Source organism: Phaenicophaeus curvirostris, chromosome 9 (genome assembly GCF_032191515.1).
Source record: "Phaenicophaeus curvirostris isolate KB17595 chromosome 9, BPBGC_Pcur_1.0, whole genome shotgun sequence".
Lineage (NCBI taxonomy): Eukaryota > Metazoa > Chordata > Aves > Cuculiformes > Cuculidae > Phaenicophaeus > Phaenicophaeus curvirostris.
In genome coordinates this window covers 26,877,342-26,903,364 of record NC_091400.1, presented here as the reverse complement: position 1 = coordinate 26,903,364, position 26,023 = coordinate 26,877,342, and the positions used below count along the sequence as shown (strand labels likewise).

Genomic DNA, 26,023 nt, shown 5'->3' with positions numbered 1-26,023 from the left:
AACAGATGCGAGAAAACCCTTCCATAGGAAGGAGAGTGCTTTAGTTGCGGGGGTGGAAACTCCCTGACTCTCAGGGGAGCCAGAGTTGGGCATGTCTGCTGCTCTAGGATTGTTGGCCACGGACACGACACTTTAAGCCCAGCTAATCTTGCAGCATAGGGGTGTCTGGGGCGCTGCTGGGTAACTGCGGAATTAGGCTCCGTGTAAAGCTGCTGTTGCTGCTTGTACACACTGGAGAGCCACGAACAAACACGCAGTAAGGGATGGGGGGAACTGATGCTAAACTGGAAAGGAGAGATGAGTTCTGGTAGATACTGAGGAGACCTGCTGCCTCTCCCTCAGGAATTGCTGTGATTCACAGCTGCCTGGTGCGCAGAGGCTCGTGCTTAGTAGCAAATTGTTCAGAGCAAACAGTTCCCAGTATTGTGAGGCAGCAAGTCCCACAGTTTAATTTAGTGCTGTGTTAAAATGTGCTTGCTTTTGCTTCTTCTAAAATCTGTTACCTGGTATTTGCACTGGTTCCATCGTGGAAGAACGGAGGAAAGATCCGGGAGGAACAGTTTATGTTTTCCACATGATATTTGAGTTCCCAGTTGTATATCTCCAGTCATTATTTCTTCTTCCAGCTGGAGAATTCTGGGCTATTTAACCTATTTTTGCTATTCCATATTACTAGTTATTCAGGATACGAATCAGAAGAAATGAAGGTAAAAAGGCCGAGTTTTGTATCTGCCTCTGTCTTGCTTTCTCCTAAATTCCACGCTGTATTCAAAACAAAGCAATATCATGGATGCATCCTGTGAGATTAAGATGGTTCCTGTTTTCTTCTATGTTTCCTAATAATACAGCTCTTTGCATTCACCTCTGTATTTGTTAATCACAAACACTCTATGAATACTCTCAGACTAGAGGCACCTGTGGCCCAGGACAATGACTGAGGCTGTGCAGAACAATCCTGTTCTTCTGGATATCCTTATCTTACATATGCCTAAATTCCTGTTTGAAGGGGAGATGATCTCCACCTCTTTAAGAGCATATCATGTTTTTGGGAAGCCAAGTCACATGCTCACAAAGCCCAAGTAGAATCCCAGGGCTGACAACAGTTAGTGAAATCCAGGCTCATAGAACTCCATGAGGTCTTTTGGTTGTATCATTTCCAACATCTCAGTGGAATGTTGGGGTTTTTTTGCTAGGCCTAGGAGGGAAAGAACATTCCAATGATGCTGCGCGCTCCTCTCACTGGACTGAGGCTAGCAATGGCTCAGCAACCGGGTGGCTTTTGAATTTGTGCTCAGGAAACACACAGCTGGGTTCTAGTATCGGCAAAACCTGCTGTTCAGCAGAAACAGCCTGTGCAGGCACCCTCCCCCATTTCATCTTCTGTTTTTCTTTGGGGAATAGCTTGAGCTTTGGGGCCAGAGCCTGAGACAGCCACTTCTGGTTCTGTCAACATGCCAACTCCTTCAGGTGCACCATGCCCCTGCTCAGCAGATTTCAAGCACGTAGGCTTGGCCACATTGGCCTCCTCAATCTGACCTCCTCTGGGTCTGATCTGGTGCTCAAACTGGCTCAGAAGGACTTCTGGTCTTGCTAAGAGCTGGACGCATATGGTTTGCATTCTGTTTTATCCCAGAAAAAAGGAAGCTCAACTTTAAAGAACAGCAGCACAGTGCAGGACAAACAAAGGTTAACAACTTCAAGCTTCCAATTCAGCATCTTGAAAACTGTGTCCAGTGGAAATCTTCCCAGAGAAGGGTAGGATGGTGTAGACAATAGTGTGTCAAGAGCCATTTTATGTGGTTCCAGCCGGCGAAGTTCAAAACACAAACCACATTCCAAGTAATTTTCAGAAGATTTAAAAAAGCCGAAGCTACCTTATGTGTATCAATCGACCAGCACAAACCAGTTCTCCTGAAAACTTCTGCATGCTAATCAGAAGTGTTAAATGAAATTACAGCTGCAGGAGGTTTCATCTTTGGAGGAACACCTTAATGCTGTATGACAACACTGGGATAGCTGTGTATTTATGCCTTATTGTAAAAATTGATTTAGTTATCTCAACAGAATGATTTTTTTTTTTTTTTTATTACGGTCTCAGACTGGATGTATAATAGATTAGCAAATCTTTCTGGAGTACTGGTTTGTCCCAGCAACATTAATTGATGTTCTACAGGAACACACAAATGACGTTTGAATCCCTGTTCGATACTTGGTTTTGTCACACGTTTGAAATGATACTTGAAGAACCATTATAACCTATACCAAGTAAGGGAGGAGGAAAATTCATGACTAACTGGGATAAAATAGCTACAAATTTGATCTTGCAAAATCCTCCATAAGAATCTCAGTGTAATCTCAGTTATCACAAGCGTAAAATGTTGTTCTGCAAGATGAAGCTCTAAAAATTGGATGTATAAGCATGAATGTACTCAGCACACAAATTCCAATTGGATTTCTCCATTAGGAAGATTAACTTTTCCCTTATTAAAAATACATTGCCATGTTTTAAAAATTGTTGGGGTAAAGGAGACTACAAACAATTACATCACTTCTATTTAATCTAAAATGCTCTGTTTCTGCTGCTAAAATGTAATTTCATTACAGCACTTTAACCTAGACAAACCCGATGGCGTTTTTAATTTGGATAAGCCAGCTTTGCCTTAAAATTCCTTGTTGAATGGAGGCAAAAATTCAAAATCTGAGCCAGCAAAATGGCACCAGATGTTACACAGCAGTTTACATAATGCATTACTAAACTACTGTGAGGCTCAGTAACCCAAATATCAATATTTTAAACATAAATCCATGCCTCAGAGTAAAGCTGTGACACAAGCTTGACCTCACTGCACGCTTTCCTTATGATTCATACCTAAATTCCATTCAGAGACTACAAATGACGCATCAGATCAGAAAACAACACAGGTTAGACATGTTGAATCTTTGTGCTCCAGAAAATCTCTCAAGAACCACATGTTTGGGATAACAGTCAACAACACAGGCATGAAAAAAAACCCTGGCTCTACAACTTTGGGATCATCCCCAGAGGCAGCAAGGTGTGTGCATAGCACCCAAATGTTGGGTTTTGATGCAAACCGAACTCCTTTCTTTCCTTTCTCATTCAGCAGAAATGCCCTTCACCTTGATTTTCACACATTAAACAGCAGAGAAACGCATACTTACCCACTATTTTTCATCAAGGTTTGCTTTCCACCGAGTCGAATACTGTAACACAGAAAGAAACCACACAGTGGTAACTGTCACCAGGACACACATCCCAGACACATTCCCAAATCCTTCTCCCATCAAATAGGCCAGTTAAATACATTGTCTTTGGTCAGTTATTGGCTGAAAAAATAGTACAAGTATTTCTGGTATCGGTGTATGTTGGTTTGGGTTTGTTTTTTTTTCCTTAAAATTGTAGCCCTTGTCACTTTGCTTGGTTTGGGTTTCTAATGATTAAATACCAGTGAATTTTAAGGTGAAACTAACGCAAGGAAAGAATCGGTTGTGGTCTGGTTTGGGTTTTAAACAGAAAGATTTATCCAGGCAGTAAATTTTCATCCCCACAATTAAACATAAATTCTTTGGTGCGCCTTTGACTCAAGTCTTTCTCATGGCAGAACATCCTCCTTTCAGTGTCTAGTCCTCATTTTTAGCAGTAAGAATACATTTAATCCTCTTAAGAGGGTACATGTCAGGGAAAAGAAGCAAGAGGCACACAAACGATTATTACTGGCTCCCCTGCCCAACACTGAACTGTTTGTGTTCAAGGACACAATCACAGCTTTACATGTGGAATGAAAATAATTTAATCCACTCCATGCTCCAGGTTAACTCCTCCTCCCCACTTTTAAAAAAATGAAATGCAGAGACACTACTAAATCTTGTGTTGTAATACAGGAGACTTAAAGGACCACCACACCAAATCTAAATAAAATTCTTGTTATTCTTTGCTTTACTCCAAAGAGTCCTCTTTTCTGTATCATCTGATGTTACCATGCAAAAGTTGGCCCTTCTATTGATATTTATCCAATACCTAACTTCCAAATAACTTTGGATCACCTCACAGACAAGGATTTCGAGTCCATAAAAGGAGATGGGTGCTGCCTGCGGAGCAGCCCTTGTTATCAGTTAGTAATCCAGCTTTCCACACACCAAGAGATTCTTTGGCTCTCACTCCTCCAAACTGACTAAATGGAAGTAGGAAAAGCAGGGGGTTACGAGATGAAGAGGCAGGAAGGTGAACAGTACAACCGTGCCTGTCTCAAACCACAGGCAGCCTCTGCACTCCCGATGAGGACGGGTTTCCCTCGCAATGCCATAAGCAGGGAGCGCCTGGTGCCACAGAGCAAACCATCGTGCCCAGCACAGCAACCTGAGGCACAACCTGCACCTGCAGACGGAGCAGTTTCCACAGCCGGGACAAAGATCCTCATGGCATTAGGAAATCAATCGATCCTTGGGCAAGGATATCAAGCAGCTGCATTATTTACAATGGTTTCACTTTTATTTATGGTAAGACTATCTGCACCTACTATGGCTGGAAAGGTGTTAATAAATTACAGCCCCTTGGACAGGGGTCCTGGAGGGCTGGGAAATAGAAGAACGTGTAGTGATGGTTTCTGTTCCACACAGCTAAAAGGATCCAGTCGTCTCCCCTACCGAGAATTCGCCTCTTACACAGAACAGGAGAAGCTGCAGCCGCACGATTACACTGGCCTGGTACGGAAAATGCTTGGCTAGCAGGATTCAGGGCAAACTCCAGTCTCATTATCTTCTAACAACCAGTGAAGGAGCCACCGCAGGCTTGATGCAGAAGGGCAGCTACTTATGTCCTCTTTATCTTTTGAACTCTCACACACAGTCTTGTTTTCTTTGCTGTTTGAACAAGAACAGTACAAGACTGAAAAAAACTTTACTGGAAAAGCCCCATGGGCTCAACTGCTGCACACGCAAAGCAAATATTATCCGTGTCCAGAGCAAAAACGAGGGAAGACAGAATGCTTGCTACTGTATCTGACACCAAAACCACCTTTATCAATTCAGTGAGGTACGTGAGCCTGAAAACGTAGTTAAAAGCATGAATTCCTGTAAGCATATTCTGTTATAGAAAAGGTTTAAAAACTGGTGTGAGAATCCCATCTTCTCCACCCAGCAGCCATACAGCCGTTATTCGGTTCCCTAGCAGAAACATACATCCCAGCTGCTCAGCTCAGGGGAATAATGATGCTTTTATACCATTGAGATCACTGTCCCATTTGCTCAGAGCCTCAGTCTGCCGACAGCACAAAGCCAGCTCCACTGGGTCAGCTGGAGAAATCCTCTCCAGTACCACCCCCTGCTTCTCCATTAACCTTCAGACACACCTGCACCAGACATGTCATGCCAGGTCACTTGGCTGTTAAGTAAAATCACACTTTGAAAGCAAAATAGCCCACGTGAAAGGCAATGACTCTCCAATCTTCTACAGATGCTCCACAATTGTCCTGTTAATCTGAAAATGCTTACATCACCTCAAAGCATCCACACCTAAGAGGAGAGGAAATGGCCTCAAATTGCATCAGGGGAGGTTTAGACTGTATATCAGGAAAATTTATTTACCACAAGAGTTGGGAAGCACTGGCACAGGCTGCCCAGGTGGATCCTCCATCCCCTGAGGTACAAAACCACCTGTAGGCACGGCACTTCGGGAGATGGTTTAATAGGCAGGGTGGAGTTGGGCTGACAGTTGCACTGGATGATCTTAGAGGCCTTTTCCAACCTTAATGATTCTATGATTGCACAGTGCTTCTGTCACATACCTGCTGATAAAATAACCAAGAGGAAATACTTCTACTGGACATTAAGATTTTTTGAAAACACATGTGTTCACACAAAGCCGTTTGCCTCCTGCCGTGCTGCACACCAACAACACTGCTCTGTGCTGCCAACACCTTTACAGCACAGTAAGTTACATAACGCTGATGCCTGTTGAAGTGACAATGAGACAATACATCACACAACTCGCTGTACAGCCCGTGAACTATTGCACATTGTACCTGTATCCAGCTGAATCCGTTAAGAAAAAAATCCATGGCAAAATATCCATCCTGAAACTAAAGCAGCATTCATATTAATAGAGAAACAGAGGTAGTTTTCTCATTTTTCACAGAAGAAGCCATTAACATCCCCTCTGATGTGAAAAACGTCACTGTAAGGATGGACCCTGTTTCCCTTGGGTGTTAGCAGACTGTGATTATTCCAACTACGCCCCTTCAGCTGAACAATCAAACACATCGAGAGATCATGCACATCACCTCCAGCAAACACCAGGTCTCAGCTGGTGCTGCCAACCAGCGCCTCAGGACCAGGAACCAAACGCTGTCATCCCACGCATCAGCTACAAACCAAGCATGACCTTCAGCACGCCCCTCTAGTATTTTTTTTTGTCCCTTTAAACAATTAGCCTGACCCTGCCTCCTTTCTGCAGTCACTCAGAGGAGTGGTTATTAGATGTTAAAAGACAAGATATGTATTGAAAGTAGCAATTTTATTTGAGTTAAAATTATTTACAAAAACCCAAAGACATACTTCATGAAACTGGTACAAACTATTTTTCCTGCCGTTGGCTTTTGCTCCAAAGATCACAGCTGAGAAATACTGTATAAAATAAAAATAGGATTGGATTCAGAAAAGTACTCTACTGTTCTAATTTCCAATTGAGAGTATTTACACAAATATTTACAATGGAAAAAAAGTTAACTTTAAAACTTTAATTTGCAAGTTGGCCTCAAGTACCCTTCAATGCAGAGTTATTTGAGGGTCTAACACGCAAAAATGCACTGCAGTTCACAGGGTGATTTCTCCCCCCACCCTCAAAAAAAAAATCTGCATTTGTCAGTGCTTGACAATTAGTTCAATTTAAAAGAAACTGTTAAACACTGAGGTAAATCAATTCCCAAACGATTACCAGTGTAACAAAGAAAGGTAGGTGTCCCTGCTTTGCCCATCATCTCATCTGTATTTTATTTTCTCTCTCCATCTCTCCATGGAAAACTACATGATCAATTTGAAACCCCATTATAAGTGAAAAATCTCTAAAAGCAGAAAACTAGATGGGGAAAATATTTGATAATTTCCTCCTGACATGGGGCCCTACAGCTCCCCTCGCTCTCAAAACTGAGGGTTTTGTTAAACAAAGGGGAGCACAACCTCATAAACGTTTCTAAGTTACACTGATACCCTAGGTTTTAGAAGGTGATGAGAGAAAATGCAAAAGAGTATGACCAACATAGGATTTTTGCCACTAATCAGTTACTTCCTTACAGAATTCCCAACAATCTGCATTATCAAAAATAGGAAGACATAGAAGGCAGCCACTGTATGTAAAAAATTTACAGCTGGCACTGATACAAAAGCACGTGTTCTTAACTTTATACATGGAGATAACACAAGATCTAAAAGCAGGTTAGATTTCCTGTTATTTCCCCCTCATTATACACAGAACTAATATTTTTATGGCTTCAAGTTTTACAAATTCAATGGAATAACATGATGTCACTACCCATACAGGTATTTTAAAATGTCGACGAAGCAGATCTCAGAACAGTCTGCAAATATTCCAGACCACCTTAATAAAAATAATTACCAATTCTGTTGGTCTGAATAATGAGTGCAAGAAAAAAAACAGTTAAAGAGAGTCATGTATTTTCAGGGATTCTTTGTTCCACTTAAGTCTTCAAACACAATGCTTCGCTGTGAACTAGACCTCAGACTGAACAAAATCTTCACTATATCAGCAATTTAAGGCTTTGCGTTGTATGCATTTCAACTTTGTCATACTACAGAAGAATGAAATAGAAAGATTATGTCAGCTGGGAACATGAATCCCCATTGGTGTTTTAGCTTCTTTAAAATTCTTCCCCCCTAAAACATCCAAATTCTTTGTACTGAGCATTATAAAATACATCTTGAGTGCTTCCTTGAAACAAATTAAAACAGCATTTCATTGCTTCCTAGAAGTGTAAACTACCCTGGGATTGAATATTTTTGTTTCCTTTCTTTTTTTAAACAGGGCACAACTCGCTACAGTTACCGTTTCTGTTGTGGATCACGTACCCTCAAATGGCTTTATGTGTTCACGGGTTTGCGTGCTTCTTGGAACTACAAAGCGTTATGGTCTACCACTTTACAGTACACGGGCCATGACAGTTTCGGAACTGAGAAATAGTTCGACAACCTAATTTCAATCAAAACAGTATAAAAAATAAACTATCCAATCCTCGCCTCTTTGGATTCCAACAAATTTTAAATATAGACAGTAGTTAAAATCACAAAAGTATTTAAAAATTTATATTTTATGATTTTGGAATAATCTAGTAATACAAAAGCAAGAGCAAATTAAACTCAAATAGGAGCGGTGCTGCTGTCCAGAACTTCTTTATTAGAACATTTGTTTGATACCTCAGTAGCTAAGCTGCCTTTGCACCTGGCTGGCACGAAACAGTGGCTCAACAGTAAACAGCAGTTGCACTATCAGCAGCAAGTTCTTCCCCTTGAAACTTGTCACGAACAAAGCAAGAAAAAAGATAGGGAGGGTAAACCCTGCCAAAATATATTTAAATACTGCACTGCGTCATAAACAGCATAGTTTCTTTATTTATTTTCCTCAGAACCTTTTTCCCCTCATTTTTGATAGTTGCAGATTGGTGTAGTAACTGTCTTTTAGAAAATGCTGAATGCATGGTTAAAAGACCAGGTAGCCTTAAAAATCCGAACACTAATGACACAGATGAATGCTCTCGGTATATCCTTCAAGGACTCCTTTCATGACTTCTTCTTTGTCTAAGGGTAGCTCCAGCAGCAGAGTGCCCGCAGCAGAAGTTCCGTATCTAGCAGTGTTCCAAGTATTCAATCACCCGTGAGATGGATTTCTGGCCTGTTGTTCCAACAGCACACTGGGAAACGCAACAGAAAGCGGGAGTCACAAACAAGCATTTATCAAACCTCTTCCAAGCACGAGAGCTCCACACATTTCAGAGTTTCTGTATTTAGAATTATGTAAAAGCAACTGGGTTCAAGCAGGATTCACAATATTTTCCTGACTGTTCACACCCAAATGAAAGCTGCCTTCCATTTACTTCCAAAATAACAACAGACAGGTTTACAGCAGTTAAAACTAGAAAATCACTCTGTGCTCTTCTAGAGACAAACTAAAAAATGCTTAATAATTCTAAAAATATATAGATTATTAACAGAAAACACTGTTAAAAAAATATCCACATCCATTTAAAAAAAATGTTACTTACTGTAAGATTCATAAAACTGAGAAATTTTTTGAGCATTTCAGTCATTATCGAGAAGTCCCCTTCGGGTAAGTACTCCCTCACAGTAGTCACATTGATCTAGGGAATAAAACAAAAGTCATTTTCATTAAGGAAATATTTTTCTGACCAAAGCTATTTCTGACCAAGCTATTCTGCCTGGGAGATGCAACAAGACAAGGATATTCACAGCATTCAGAAGGCTTTTGCTGTCACCTCTGACTGAAGTCTCTTTTAAGCAATGCTTGTGTTTATGGTGCTTATGTTCCTAGGAAACAACAGCAGCTGCAATGCTTTGGTGTTGGTGGTTTTTGTTTTCGTTACAGATCATTAACCACGACCAGACCTGCCCAGGACCTAAAGGATTATCAAGAACTAAACCCCCCCCCCCCTCCACATTCCCCTCCTGACGTGCAGAGACTGACTTTATGAGAAGGGAGAGGTTTTGGGAAGGGCTTGTTGTCATTGCCCAAACACTAGAACCGGGCCAAGCTGATAAGTGAGAAGGCACAGACAGCGCACTAAAGGCCACTTCTGCCATCAGGGTAAGTGGCCTGAAGGCCACTCTGAACCGCATTTTCATTTCAGCATGTATCTGGCAGGAGAGTTTATGAAGTTCTCAACCATTAGAGTTCCACGTGTTTAAATTTTAACTTTGGTTTCCTATGATGCATTCCCAGTCTGAGGCAACTGTCCAGCTACTGTGGACATAACCCAATTTCAATAACTTCAACAGAGGATAAAAAAAAACAGACTGATGAAAAGAAATCAAGTCTGATGTTAACTTGCTTGCTGGAAGTACCAGAAAATAAAGGAAGCTGCTATAGTTACACAACAGGTGAGCCAGTTCTCCCTTGCCTTTCCAAAGTGAGTTTATTTCTCAGCCAAGACTAACAGCAAAGAGGACAGAGGCAGGAGAGGTTAAATATTCCGTTCCAGCAGGTATTGATACACACACTCATGTTCAGAAAATTTGTTTTGCATAGCTTTGTCAATGCACCGCTCACACTGAGCCCTACCTAACAAACCCATTTCAATATTGACAACTACTACTTCCCTAAAATTTGTACTGGAATTAACAGCAAGTTATTGACTCACTCCCTTACCGGACTCTCTTGGCAGAGACAGCCTAGGAGCAATGCTGTGTATGAGGCCACAATGCAGTCTTCCATGTGCTTCCCAGCATGCTGAAGAGCTGTAAGGAGAGACAACCAACTGTATTGTATTCTCAAGAGAGACAACCAAGTGTATTGTATTCTTGAAGCAGCTGCTATCTTTTACTGCTTCAAACACAATTTTTCATTATCTCTTTTCAGAATCCTTATTTGTCAAGCAAAACGAGCTTTTTCAGAGGCAAGAATCAAACAAACTCTGTACTTACTAACTTGGCAACACATCCTTGAACAAAAAAAATAGTGTTCCTTCACTTTCACTTCATCACAGCGTACAATAATTATTATTATTTGCTGTTTCAATATGGAAACTGCATGCTTAAGTCACCACAATACATGTATAAATACTTCATGTGACACTATAAGCCAGTAAAGGCTTCACTAAAAGAAGTATATTGTATTAAGGATAACAGATACAGCACTTTTTGCTAATGACTCAATATTTGTTGGCAAGCCACAAATAGCTACAGACACCAACTGACGGAGCAATGATAACGCAGAAAGATGTAAAGCAAGGCTGGAAAAAAGTAATATACCGCCATTTAAAATGCTACTTACTGCACCTACTATTTAGAAGATGAAATGAGAAGGACTGATTTCTCTGATGTTCCAGAGAAACTGCCTAACCCTGCCTCGAGACACTTAACCTCCTGGAACAAACTGCCAAAGATGCAGCACATTAAGGCCTGACACAGGCCCCTGAGATGCCACCAACAGAGTGAGAACAACTCTGGTACAAAGAAGATGGGACAGAAGCAGCATATGTGCAAACAGGGAGGGGAAATAAAAAAAAAACAACTAGCAGCATGAAACCAGAATGGATCACAGTATCTTGGGAAACAAAATTAAGGCAGGTAACTTTCCAGGACTGTTTCAACAGAACAATATAAAAACCTAAAAGCCACCCCTTTCAGAATATTTCTTATGCACAGTGTCCCTAAAAAAGGTTTGGTTTGCGTCTTTTTAAGAAGGAATTGACAAAAGGCAGAATTAAGAAAACAAAAAGTAGGACAACTTTTTCTACTCCTCATGCTTCCAAACCGCTCCTCCTTACAATCCGTAACAGTCTCACCAGGGTACATGCTGAGGAAATCTCAGCTCAGGAGACTGCACCCAGATAGGGCATAGAGGACAAAGGGGCAGTTTACGGTCACAGAGTCCTTCACCTTTCCTAAGCTCATCACCACCAGACAACGTACCTTTATTCAAATCAAGTTCTTCATCATCTTCTTCCTTCTTATCTTTCTCTTCAGTGCTATCTGGCTTTTCCGTGGAGACCCACTGTATCTCCCCACTCGTCTCTTGCCATTCCCCACTCTTATCGTGCTGCGCAGTAGGAGCTTCTTTAATCAGTTCATCTGTCTGGCTCTCAGCCAGCTGGGCCGCTCGCTCACGCTCAAGAAAGAGCTAAGGGGGAAAGTTCCAGGAGAATTTCTATTACAAATTAAAACCTAAACACGTTCAATTAATACTTGAAAGCTTATTTTGCCTTCACAATTCACCCCTTGATACAGTTAGTCCTCAACACTTTCCTTAACAGCAGCTTTTCCTTCTTCAAAGGAAAAGAGAATTTATCCCAATACTAACGCTGTGCTCACAGAAACTGCCTCCCCTGCTCCCTCCCCAGTGCCAAACCACACAGACTCGTCTGGGATGCTGTACAGGAGTGATTGTTTTCTTTGAGACACAGCTTCAAGATGAAAAGTTGCCATATTTTCCTGTTTTCTGTTCTCTACCAGCCCTCAACTTTTGTTTGCTGTTAGCTATCTGCCCACTTCGCATCCTTAACTTTTCCCTTGATACAAAAAAAGCAGAACTTCGAAAGAACAATTTTAAATGATCAAGGCAATTTCATATTGTGCGCTTGTATCTTGTGAACTGTTTCCCAAACCACACAACCAACAGTTGCAAATACCGCCTTGCTGAGCTGTATAAATTAAAACACTTAATATTATTATTTTTACTGCTTATTGTTTTGTCTGCTGCTGGACAGTTATTTCACAGAGTTAAATAGAATTTTATGAATGCTTTTAGCAATTCATATCTTCCTTGAAATAAAAAGGCTGTCATTTCCTTTCCATTCTTTTATGTTAGTTTGCACAGTGGAACTCAAATCACCAAAATTGGTGGTGGATTTCTTTTTTTTAAACAACTTAGTCAATACAACATTTAGGAATGCTACTTCACATCCATAATCACTGCATCAATTTTTTATTGCTCTCATAAAGCATGACAGTTTCTTTATTCCTTTAATTCAAAGCTGCAAACTCCCCAAAAGAGTACTTAAAAACAAACCTATGGAAGCAAAGTAAGACAGGAGTAGCTTACGATTTGTACAACTGGTAAAAAAACAAAACTCAAAGTAAACCATTTAGGAACAAGAAAACAAGAAATAAACTGTATAGGAACAAGAAAGCTTTATGGAGCACGAGAGTAGCCTTTGGATGTCTGTAACAGAGATACCACTGTCTTTTACCAGGCAAGCTGTTTTTGTAGCAGACGGTACTGAAGAAGTCAGAACTGCGGGCAGCACCTCTCCTACCCACCACAAGGTATTACTCAAAATACTAAACAGGAGAAAATTCTGACAGATGTTCATTGCAGAGTTCTCCATTCCCCCTTGGCAGTCTGATAATGAGGAACGCTAATGATTACAGGAAAAAAACACTGCTTACCTGCACTAAAGCCTGAACAGCATCTATCTGTCCAGTCATCTTTAGGCTCTCATCTCCTTCTCCAGCACAGAAGGAGTCAAAAGAACAGGATGTTTCCATATTGACGAGACAGTGCCTGTTCCGAGCACTGTATTCAACTAAATTGATCAACAGACCCAATCCCTGTAAAAATTGGAGAGGCAAAAAGTATTACACACATCGCAAAAGGATAATTTAACAAAAAACGCCTATCCCGATCAATGTCGTCTTGAGGTCTTTTCTTTCTGAGGATACATAACTTTGAACACACCCGTATGAAACAGTTTGATAGAAAGAGGGATCAGAGTACAAAGGAATGCGAGGCAAAACCGAGATCCCTGCACACTAGGACTTGTATGCAGGAATCTACATTTTTCCAATTCTGAACACAAAAACATTCTCAATGTTTTTAAAGATGAGATTTCAGTTACAGGTTAGGAATTCAGGGGTCCAGCCTTCAGCTTATATCCTGATAACAACCTTCACAAACACAATTTCACTGTTTAGGCCACACAGACCCACTTTATACAAGCCGAGCTAAATCTGGCAAAGCTTTTATCTTAAACACCACCACCTATCATATTTCTAAAGTTGAAAAGACATTTGAAAATCAGAGAATTCACAGGCTTGTTGAGATAAATCTCTAGCAGCGTGCCTCTCCCCACAAAATAGAGCCAAAATCCACCAAAGCATTACAGAAACCTTTTGTAAATACTTCAGTAAGCACATATATGGTCAATGAAAACTATAAAGGCCTCTCCTCAGTTTGAACCAGAGTAGTCAAATGCACAAGAGGGGGAAAAAAATCACTGTGTGTTGATGTAACAAACAACGGCTTACCAGCACCCGAATATCGAATCTTTGTTCTTGAGGTAGGAACTTTGGAACCTGAAGCACGCAATTCATAGCTGTGCCTATCAGACCATCTTGTTCACCTGTTTTTGTACTACCCCATTCTGCAAACACAAAGAGTTCAGAGGCTCAATTTCGAAAGCACTCATTTTTGTTATCATAAGCAGATGGATAATACCTCTTGGCCTTAAAGACGACTGGACTCGCCTGGCCAAAGCACACATTTTGAAACTTAAAATTCCAATTTGCAAAGACAAATTACTGATTACTGTAGAGCACATACATAACTGCTTTATTGCATTGTACATGGAAAACACCATAATCAGCATAAGAAATGGGTTTACGTTAATTTTAATTTGATGCTTTAACACAGAATACGCAAAATTTTTTGGATTCTTTTACCGTTATCGTTTGTCAGGTTGAGCAAGACACCAATGATGGCCCTCATGCAGTCTTCCACTGCTTTACCCACATGGTTAGTGACATTCTGTTGAGGCACAGGCTTGCTGTCTGGTAAACAGATACTGTCTTCAGCACGATTATATCGCTGGATTAACTCCTCGCAGTGCTGCAGTGCTCTGCGGGGAAAAGATGCAGAACAGAATTACCTCCGCAACCTAAAGGAATATTCTGCTCCTACACTCATTTTGCCAGGAAGAAAACCCTCAAATACAGAATTTTTCTGATGCTCAGTCTATAGGGAGAGATAACAAAGTTATCTATCGCCTATAAAATCTTTTCTGAGCTCAACTGAAATTGTGAAAACAAAAAGCAGGAAAGCTTTATGGCTTAATCAACTTGAGATTTCAAAAGCAAAAGTTAATGTTTCTTTCCAATTTTATCATATGGTCTTACAAAAGATATCTCCTCTCACTACAAACCCAGCCTCTCATATCTTTTGACCATCAAGGCACAACATTATTCTGACAGTGTTATCTAAACATTCTCTTGTTTTGTCCTCAGAGCTATTTCCGTTCTGTAAGAAATACATGACATATTACTTCCTAGCAAGAAAATCTTAATTTCATGATGCTACTGGACCACAGGCATGATTCTGCTGCACATTAGTTTGATGTTAAACTTAACGACATTAATTCCAATTGAACAAAATTGAAAATGTCAGATATATATTGGTCTAAACAGCACAGTAAACTAGTTTGCTTCTTTGTTTTTAATTTAAGGAAATAGTCAAAAATACCTAACCTACAGCCATGAAATTATGTTTCCAATGAGGTCTGCATCATAAAATTTTCAGCTTAATTTGTTCGCTTAGGGAGAAGTACAAAGAGGACACAATCTCTGCCAGCCAACTGAGACCTCACCCAAATTGATAACTGGGTTAGAGGGGTTTGTGCAAGGATCTTTGCCAGGGAGAACAGCTAGGAACAGAACTTCACTATTTTAGTTCTTAGTTACACTGTCAATTCTCTTATGTGCCATTTCAGTAAACACTGAAGCATAATGAAAGCAACAAACTAATGTCACTTCCCAACTGCCCTCTTCTGTGCTCCTATTAACTCAGCGCAGAAAGAGCTGAATCCACAGTTTACAGTTTCTACAGAACCAATAGTAGCAGCGCTACAGACTGGTAGCACTCATACCCTCATCTAAACTAAATTTAGCATTACTTAGTGAAAAAGCAAGAGTGGGAATTGTTTTTTTCCTCCCTAGAATCTTCTGTTATAACAATTTCCCCCCCAACCACGTGCAGTGCTTTGCAAAAATACCTTTTTGTTACAACTTACTTAGCTGAGGAGACTATGAGTTGTGAGTCTTTGTATGCTATCAGGTAGCTCTGATTTTCTGGATTATGCACAGTTACCTAAAAAGAGAAGGAAAAAGTAATATTGAAATGGGACTTTTTCTCTGTGAAAGCATTCCATCCCACTACCACTCTACTGTACTGAGTTCCACATTTCTTGGATATTATCCAGTGTAAGTTTTCACTGATCATTGTCCAGTATTTCCTTGCAGTTTTCAACTTAATCACACAAAATTGTGGCACTGAAGATAAAACCATCTCCCCTGACACAGCAAGTACAGAATGTTCTGCCACAGCAGAACCCTCCCATCTATATCTTGGGACTACAGTGTCCCAAGTGCACACATGTGCATGTCTATGTAAGCTTATGTAGAAATATAACACAGAATACTATTAGATATGCAATGGTACTTTAAAGACTGGGCATCAGCTCCACTTCTGAGAATTTATTATGCAGCCAAGTATAAAAATAAAGTTTTTCCTTGATTCCCTCAATTAAAATTCAGAATAAATTTTCAGAAACAGTATGAGTTTCTCTCTGAAATTTGCCTCATTCGATGTGTTGATTTTTGTCATCTCTCCCAAGTTCCTAAGGATCTTACTATATCACAAACCAGTCTTAAGTTCAAATTCCAATATTCTATCACTAAACAAGGCTCTTCTGCTGCTTGGAAATTTCACCTATCAATGTAAAAGCAGAAATTGGATCTGAAAACTTTTCTCTCACTGATCAGAAGGCGGGTAAATGCTAAGTACCATTGATTTTTAAGCAAGCAACCTTGAATTAGTATTTCAGCAACTGTTCATCTTTCTCAGGTTTTGGCTTACTTTTACACTACCTTTGAGCCTGTCCTTTTATTTTTAGCACAGGAAACAAATTACTGCTGGAACTATTTGCCCTCTAACTTTGCTTTAAAGTATTCCTTAAGATTCACTGACCTGTATTCTGAACTCACACATCATTTTCTGATGCATTCAGATGTATTGCTAAAACATCACAACATGCTTCTGCTTGCTTAGGGTATCATGACACAGAAGGAGTAACATGAGTAACAAATAGTTACAAACTCAGCAAAACAAGGCACTGCAGAGAAGCTTACGCTCGCAATTCCTGTCCGCTTAGCTCTGCAAGAGCACTGTGTATTTTAATTCTGTTCAAAGGTCTGATCAGAACTTATTTACCATCTCAATATTCTTGCTCAACTGATAGGTGCAACAGTCTGATTTTCAGGGCATTTTCCTTTTTCAGCACTTAGCCAGATGACGTTTGAAAGTAGCAATTAAATGCATGTAAATTTATTGCTTCTAAGAAAATAGTACTTCTATAGTGATCCATTTTTACTAGCTACACTAGAGTAGAACTCATGCCTCAAAAACAACATCCATAAAATTCAGCTTTCTGTAGGAACTTAAGAAACAGCATCATGCTACGTTCAGTTATTCTTACCAAAAATAAACTTCCAATGTTGTACATACGTATGGATTGGTAAGAGAATATTCACAGAAACATTCCAGGAGCATTGATAAACATCAGAAAGTCAGTATCTTCCATAAAAAAAATAATCAATGTTGTAATGTTATTGTGCAGCAATATATTGAAAGAGTGTAACGTGGAAAGTTCTGGTTGAGAAAAAGTGGTTTTCAGGAATATAATGCATCGGCTCATACTCACGCTTTCTAAGACCCGTAAACACCTTTCTGCACCCCATAACGAAGCAACCAATTTCTCTTCATTTTCATCACTGCTGAGGTGATCCACACATTCTTTAACTAAACAAGAAAAAAGTTGTTTTCCACTATCAGTAAGACATCTTCAAAAGCCAAGTGTACAAGCTGACGAGCTTCCCAGCTACCGTCAAGCTTGTTTTACATTTACAAAAATCTAATACAAGGAAACAACCACGAAGATACTATCAGCATTCAAAACATTTTCATTTCTCCATGTAAATTTTAAAAAACCCAACCAATCCTTACAATTTTAGCTTTCAGACTTTGTGATTGTTGCCACAAACTACCTATCTGTTTTACTTTCTACTGACAATGAAGAGGCTGTACAGCACACAATCATGTTCCCTAACTGCAACGTGCTGCTGAGTAGAAGTCTGAAAGCACATGCAAGTCCAATGCTTTCATCTTTTCAATCCTTCCTTTGTCCATCCCTCTGCTTACTTTAGATTAGGCTGCACACATCTCAAGAACTCATTTTACAAGTGTGCCATTTCCTATTTGTGAGCTACTGACCCCAAGACCCTAACCAACACATAGCTTTAAAATACAAGGAAATAAAACCCCACCATGACCTGGGATATTTAGTTAAAAAATATCAGATCTGAAAGTAATTCCTGAAGATGATAAAGGAGATTCTACTTTAGAGTAAGCATGCTGTACACAATAATTTGTGTTCTGCCTCAGCCTAAGGCATTTCTACATCTCACGCACTATATGCAACATTACACACATTCTGTTTAACCTTAAAACTACTTCCAATCCCACATGCAGATTAATGCGATTAATATTTCCCAGTGACTTGATATCGAATTGTATACTTCAACACTGCTGAGAAAAAAACATCATGTTTCTACTTTTAACCACAGAAAACAAGCGTTCAGAAGAGCAAACATCTTAGCAAGATTTACTTATGTTCCACACCATCAAAGCAGCATCTCCGAGATACCTTTATCTACAATATGATCGAGACCACCCAGAAGTCGCAGTTCTTCTTTAAACCAGTCCCCAGCCCGTTTGGAGGTGAGAGACAGCAACGTCTCCATTGCCAAATGCCCGGTCTGAAAGAGTGAGGTTCCAGAGTTAGGGACATCATCACATGCAGCCACAGCCAATACATCATATCATACAACCACACGTTATAGATAAGCCATAAAACAAAGCCACCAGTTCCAAGCTGAAGAACCACCAGGGGGAGCAAGAACAGATGGAAAAATATGCGCATCTTAAAAGCATGACGTGGAACTGATGAAAAGGTACTTTGCATTTTCAACTTCTCTTGTTTTTATTAATAGCTTAGAAAACCTCAGCAGCCTCCTTTCATCTGTGCCTCTCGTCACCAAAAGAAACAAGTGGAGGAAGGAGACAGAGCGTCCATGCAGGAAAAAACCATGAAGAGCCACAGTGAACACTGCTTCTCTGTCTCCCAAATACCTTGGCTCTGCTGCCTGTAGAATACATTTGATTCTAAGGTAGGTATTCTGTGTTTTTAATTTTCAACTAGTAGGAGATAGCAATTAAACTACAGGACTGTAGAAAATCTTATGATCTTAGCCAATTTGGTTTTTTTTTGAAAAAGAGGAATACGTATCACAATTCAACAACAGCAAAGACGAGTTCACTCCCTGCAAGTGGAAGTTAGAGACATTTTAGGTAATTAGCTTAGTTAATCGCCAAACCAAAACGAACACCATTTATAAAGTCAAAACTACAACTTGCTTTTCCAAGGCCTCTAACAAAAGACAAATGTTAATAATAAAAGATAAATTTACACCTACACAAAAGTGACCAGTATCGACTTATGTAATGACTGGAGTCATTATGTAATGACTGGAGTCATTACTTCAGGCATATGCAAGTCTGAAGTGCTATCAGCTTAATCTCCTTAACCTCACATACGGTACAGAAATACAAGGAAAGGTCAGAGAAAAAGCCATAATATCCCATTAAAGCCAACTGAATTTAACACCTGAAGCGATCAGCCCTCCCCGACACATTTGTCTGCAATGCTTCAGAGAGGGCTGTGCTTATTCCGAGTTGTGCAGTGTGTTCCAGGGTACCAGTTCAGACCTCAGCACCTCCCGGGAATAAGAGCATTCACCAGGCACGAGTAAACATGCCACTGCCTTGGTAAAACAAGTTGTATGAGACCCCCAACATCTGCAGCTGCTTTCCTTGTTTTCAAAATACTGATTTTCAAGGAGGAAAAGAAAGCTGAAGATGAGTTGTGATGAAGATGAGTTCCCAGCCAAAGGCTCCCATCTCCAGTTTGGAGAAGCAAGCTTTGCAGCACACTGTCCCTGAGGAGAGGACAGTTAGTAACTGCATCTCTCAAGTGTCAATGCAAGCGTCCCTGGGTCGTGGAAGTGTTGTGGGGCCAAGAGAACATAACCAGTAGCAAATCTACAACAGGTCACGTCTCCCAGAGCCAGAGCGTCTCAATTCCCCATCACAGAGGAAACAAAGACAGAGCTGCAACTGTTTCACCACTGGGGAAACTGCCAATGACTCTTAACTGCCATCAGCCACCGCTGGAGTCTTCCCACAGGAGGGAAGCTAAAACACTTGGTTACAGAGCATTCTCATCTCATCATTGGGAGATACAAGATCCAAACCCTCACACCTGTAAAAACTCTAACTTAAAAATGTAACACTAGAGGTGATGAGAACATTTCAAGCAATGGATGGAGAACTTCCCTTTGGAAGACAACCACAAGAGGAAGCGTTTTGAGGAAGGATGAGGGAGAACTAGAAGACAGCAGTGTGACAGATCCCTAGCTTTCTGATGCTTTCTCATCTTCTTCAGATGATTCCTTACAATTTATAGATGGAGCTTGAAAATATTGTATCAGGGGTATCTGAAGTCATGCATAACCTAAACCAGATTAAGGAGAGTTTTCATTCTGCTCCTATCAGAGATCTTTACAGCTGCAGAAGATTTAGTTAACTTTCTAAATACCTTCACCTAAAAGCTCAAAGGCCACGCATTATTTAAAATATGGTGCTTAGTTTTCCACCAAAGGGCAATAAGACTTCAAAAGACTCCAGGAGAATATAATTTGATATTTATGCTACTGGGCATAAGAAAACCATTTTCAATTTATTTTCCTTTTAATAAAATGAATCAAACCTTGCAACCCTTTTACTTTTGAGGAAAGCAATCCATTCTATCCAATTTTTATGTCAATTACTATGAAATTTTAACACCAAAATTTCAACACATGGTTCCCTTAGGCTTCAAGCCTTATGCTGAGAGTGAAAACCAGAATAACCTCTTTCAGCAACTGAAATGAGAGGTTACTTCTGAAGGTTTTCCTTATGATGCAGCAGGAGCCTGCCGCAAGCATCAGCTGCAGAGACTGACAGGCAAGTGCCATTTGCTAATGTGAAGGCCAAGTTCTTCAGGTTTTATCTTCTCCTAAGCCAGCAAAAAAGCCTGGAACAAATTCAACCCACAGAGAACTCCTTTCCAGTTTCTAGGTTTCCATTTTTAATGCTCATAACAGTCTAGAAAACAAAACCCTTTGAATACCTATCTGAATACTCAAAAAATCAGTCCCATCTAACTTCTAGACAGCCACTCAAACAGGAAAAGAATGGCACCATTGAACATATTTGTTTGATCTGTGCAAGATTCAGAAAACCCAAGGTGTAACTGGGTAGGCACAAACAGGAGTTATCACAACATTTGCTGTAATCTTTGTTTCGCAGTGAATATCTCGGAGTCTGGAACAGCACAGGTCTCCTCTTTACCCCTAGAAGATCTGCATGGCTGTTAGCATTTTCTGCCTGTCGTCTGGTACAAAACAGAGATGACTTATTATATCTTGTGATGAAGATTTATGTGAAAGCAACTTTACCTTCTACAAATGAAGTTTGTCATTGCCTCAACTTACCACTGCTACCATCATAAACTGGAAAAGAACCTACTCATTTCATGTGGCTTGCATATATTCTCTAAACATTACATAGTCTCTGCTTCTAGATGGTGCAGCTAGGAAGGAACCAGTTTGCATCTGGGAGATACGGCAGTATTCAACACATTTACAACAGCTCAACATAATTCTGAAAAATAGAAATGCCTCAGGAAAACAAAACAAAATAGCTGAAACCAATGGCCTGTGGTACTATTACTCTTTACTCACGGACAGCTTCCCTGCAAGACAGAGTCCCTTTTAATATATCCTCTCCCTTTAAAACCCATTTCCAAGAAAACACAAGAACAGAATTACAGTTTATAAAAAAATCAGGCTAGCTCAGACTAGGAATATGAGGAAAGCTCACAGAAGAGACAGCGGTCTGTGTGGCTGGATGCTTTAGCAATGAGGAACCTGTACCAGCTGTTCCAGTTTAATATTGGGAGCTGTCTTACATTTTATAGTGCAAAAGATATCCTGGAACTGACAGGCTGTGAGCTACGTGAGCTGCCTTCAGTGCCAAAACAGCTCCAAAATAAGACACTAATTGTACCAATTCCTAGCTGATCACCACCTAGAGAAAAAAATCTCACCCGTATTGGCACCTTCAGATTCTACCATGTAAATTCAGAGAGTAAGAAGTGGAGAGAATAATCTCAAATTCCTTTCTTCCTTTGCAGATTTCAAAGCCCACAAATCAAACACAAGCTCCCTCTCTGCACGTTCCACAGGTTCGTAGGAAACAAGCTTAAAACTCTGAAACAATTCTTCATCACCAAAATCTGATGATGAAGGTAAGAATTAGGTTATTGATATTATCTTCCTCCCCCAAAATTCAGCTCTTTCTACTGCCTTTTCAAGTTGATTCAGTTAGAATTCGGGGGAAAAAAACAAGCCAAACTCTTCCTAAATCGACAAGAGAGTCACAAAAACTACAAAAGACAATTCCAGCTCAACAAGTCAAATGATCTTTTAAGCTAACCTGATACGCACAATCTTAACTGCAGGTTCCTGGCAGAAGCTGAAATGTTGCTTCCATAGATAAAGCCCTAAAAAACGCTCAGTTCAAAAACAACAGATCAGATGCTTCTCCAGTCAGGTGTAAGAATTACATGAAAAATGGCAAAACTATAGAGTCTGTAAAACATTAAATGAATATATTTAAAAAATAAGATCATACTAACATCTGTTATAGTGAAATTCAGTAGAAGTACAATTGCAATACTCATTTTTGCCACCTATGACCACTTATCTCATCAATCTGTCACCAATTCCTCAAATACACTCATAAAAAGACTTGACTTACCCTTTATTTTTCAACCTAGCTTGATGCTAGCAACAAGTCACAGCCAAATGTATTTTTAAACAAAAATAGTTTGCTCTGTGTCAGCTGAAGATACATTCATAAAAAACAGAGGGAGGCAGGGAAAAAAAGTCCAGCCACATTTATGGTGATTGACAGATCTACCAGCACACTTTAGGAAATTTCAAATTTAAAGAAGAAAATACTTGCAGTGCAGCCATACATACATAGAGGGTAGACAAACCATCACGATTCCTTATCGGGGGGACATGAATTTAAGGATAATGGTTACAGGATCCATTTTATTAAGCATTCCACTACTGCCAAGTCTTTCAAATAAAAGCATGGTACCCACCGTGATGTTTTCCAGATCGAGATGTTTGTTGTGAACGGTTTCACAGAGTCTCCGGATTTTTTCCTTAATTTTATTCATGTCTTTTTCATTCAGCAGCTTGGTGGAAGAAGCATCTTGTTCCAATTCCAAGAGCCGTATCATCAGATCTAGACTAGCCCTGTCTAAATCCATGTTCAAACGATCTCTACTCAGGATGTACATCAGAGCTGCTGTACAAAGGGACAAGTTCTTGGGTTGGGAAAGGAAAAAAAAAAAAAAGTTTTTAGTAATCACGTGAGGCAGATCTTCTACAATTTTTAATAAACAAGCCGAAGATGGACAAAAGACAAAGCCTGACAAGTCTCAACCTATGCCAGCACTTGCATGAGCACTTGGTGTTGCACATAGATCCCTTCTAGCATTCTCCTAACCAACATAACAGAGATATAAATCACTTCTTACACCTCCAAAACCATAGTAGAAAAGCAGTTTTCACTTCTAAGGGGCTCTGACGCTGCAGGCAGAATAAGAAATAGTAACTCCAGTCATAGGGTATTATAGAAGAACCAGATGGCAGGAGAACAAAGTGAAAAAGCACCGACTACGTGGTACAGTAGGTGAACATTCTGGTTTGATGGGATAAGCTGGTGACAGCACTCGAAAATACAGGGATGATGGGGACAGCATTTGCATGTTAAAGGAGGAAAAAAGAAGAGCGCCTGGTGACATCGATTCCAATTATGCCCAGCAGGTCTATGAGTCAATAGCTTACACAAGCCTTTCTAGCATAAACACATTTAATTTTCAGGGGAGTCCTGCTTTTTTTAAATAGAGTACAAACCTGCTTCCCCCCTACCCTATCCCCATCAGTCCTTAACAAGTAAATGTTACTACCTTGCCTATCCCTATCTTGCACAGAATTGGTTCACAGGGACCTCTCATTCTTCAAGGAGCAATTAAATTTCATCTTCATGAGGATCCAGAAAAGCAAAGGCAGAAGGTGACCACCAGAAGGGACAAATGACAGTGAAAAGAGCAGGGCTAAGCTATTTGCCCCTAGTGCTGCTAAGTACAGTGCTGGCACTGAGACCCATCTATCCAGGTGAGCTCCAGGGTATAGGAAAGAGGAGAAATGGTCAGAGGATCAAGTTGCACTGGGCACAACACTTTCAGAAACCTTTGATGATATCTGGAGGAAAGAAGAGCTGCATTTGTGTGTGGTATGTGTGTGCCTTACTGAGTCCAGCTCTCAAGAGTCGACATGCTGCAGACACCTACTCCATTTTTTTTCCCATGTTAAGTAAATTAAAAATGGAGAAAACCTAATTTTGGGATGTGAATGTTGTACAGCTCAACAGAAAAGAGCGGAACATCTGCGTCACTGCAGATTAACATCTTGTTTGGAGTTCAGCCAGCCATCAAAGCAATCATTAGCTGCTTCTGTTTATTTTAGAAGCAAGTAATAATCATACCTGATCATACTAAGCAGTATCAGCATTTCCAAAACAGGATTAGACAGTTGAGTCTATCAAAAGCCATGTTAAAACTCCTCCTTGTCTGCGTCAACAAAACCCACAGGTGAATCAAGGCTTTAATCTGTCTAACAAAAATGCACGTGGAATACTGAGGGAAGGAAGCAAGAGTTTGCACATCTACGCCTGCTTTCATGAACATGACCTCGAGACACAGGGCTGTTTAACAGAAATAAATCTTAGCTGTGAACATCAACATCTGACAAGACTGGAGTAGTAAGGCAGAAAGCAGTCTATGTAGTTTGCCCACAGATACAGAGTGTATGTTGTTTTTCCTTAACTTCTAGTAACCTTCTCCAGTAAACCCTACAGTTTTACTATTTTAATTACAGAAACTGTTTACTCTGGATTTACTTGCAATGTTTAGAACTGCAAGAAATTCCAGATTCCTGGAAGGCATTCTGCTCCTTCAGAATTCCAGTTAATAACACGGGTCCCAGGAGCACATGCACTCCAGAGAAACCAGCAGTTGCTCCCTGAACCCTCGTTCAGTCAATGTGGGACCTAATAAAGCAACACCCAGGAAGAATGATTTTCTAGTGATCAGCAAAACCTAGGTCAGCTTCCTGGTATTTTAATAAAAAAAAAAAAAAGCTACAACACCCAAGGGGGTTTCTATCAACTACAAACTACGAAGCAGTTAGAGGGAAATGCTGAATTTATAATCTGGGTTGCCAATATGTAGGCATTTAAGAAAGTCAGAGACTGTTCTTCTTAGATCTCAACTCAGAAACACTTTGCAGATGCTTCCAAGTCCAATCAGAACAACCACACTCATCCTGCAAGCCTCCGTATCAAGCCCTTGCCTGTCCTAGGCTCCCTTCCCTGCAACCCAACCCAACCAATGACCTTCTGCACAGAGTAATGGATCTCACCCCACATCAGCTCTGTCACTGCTTCCCTGCACACCTTCCACAGGGTGTTTACAACACAAACACTACCAGAAGGGACCCAAGCAGGGGACTAAGACATTATACAGAAATTTCAGGCTGCAGGATTGCCAGGAAAGCAAAACGCAGTGGAGTAAAGATGTGTAACAAGAACTGGGTTCCTGCAGCAGCACACGTACAGCAGGCAATCAGGCCAAGAAGCCTCCAAATACTGGCATGCAATGAGAAAATAACCGTGTTGCAAAAGTAAGGGAATGGTGCTCGTAACATGGATCAAACCTGCCAGCAACACGAGTGTTTTCAAACTCTTTTTTCTTAGTCTCCATAGATTTAATCTTGAATATAACAATTCTACATTTTGCTCTGATCTTCTCTAAGCGTTACAAGCACTTAACCATGTTCTCTGAAAGCTTTCGTGCACTACCATACATAGAACTCGGAGAATGAGGGGAAAATTGTGAGCACAACTCATTTTTGCTCAATATCCTAAAAACACCCCAACCAACACTCCAAGAATTCACCCAAATTACCAGAACCCCAA

At 40.3% G+C, this 26,023-nt stretch overlaps 1 protein-coding gene across 2 annotated transcripts in view; it reads right to left on the bottom strand.

Annotated features, from left to right (window-relative positions):
• Positions 1–6,510: 6,510 nt before the first annotated feature.
• Positions 6,511–26,023, bottom strand: part of WAPL (WAPL cohesin release factor) — a 65,517-nt gene continuing 46,004 nt past the window's right edge. For both annotated transcript variants that reach the window (XM_069864224.1, XM_069864225.1), the window contains 11 exons: positions 23,082–23,309; positions 18,456–18,567; positions 17,454–17,551; positions 15,765–15,841; positions 14,422–14,597; positions 14,008–14,123; positions 13,150–13,311; positions 11,674–11,881; positions 10,409–10,497; positions 9,288–9,383; positions 6,511–8,936 (listed from right to left, as the gene is read on the bottom strand). In XM_069864224.1, coding sequence (XP_069720325.1) covers positions 8,871–8,936; positions 9,288–9,383; positions 10,409–10,497; positions 11,674–11,881; positions 13,150–13,311; positions 14,008–14,123; positions 14,422–14,597; positions 15,765–15,841; positions 17,454–17,551; positions 18,456–18,567; positions 23,082–23,309 — 1,428 coding nt within the window. In that variant the 3' untranslated portion in view covers positions 6,511–8,870. The remainder of the gene's footprint in view (positions 8,937–9,287; positions 9,384–10,408; positions 10,498–11,673; positions 11,882–13,149; positions 13,312–14,007; positions 14,124–14,421; positions 14,598–15,764; positions 15,842–17,453; positions 17,552–18,455; positions 18,568–23,081; positions 23,310–26,023) is intronic.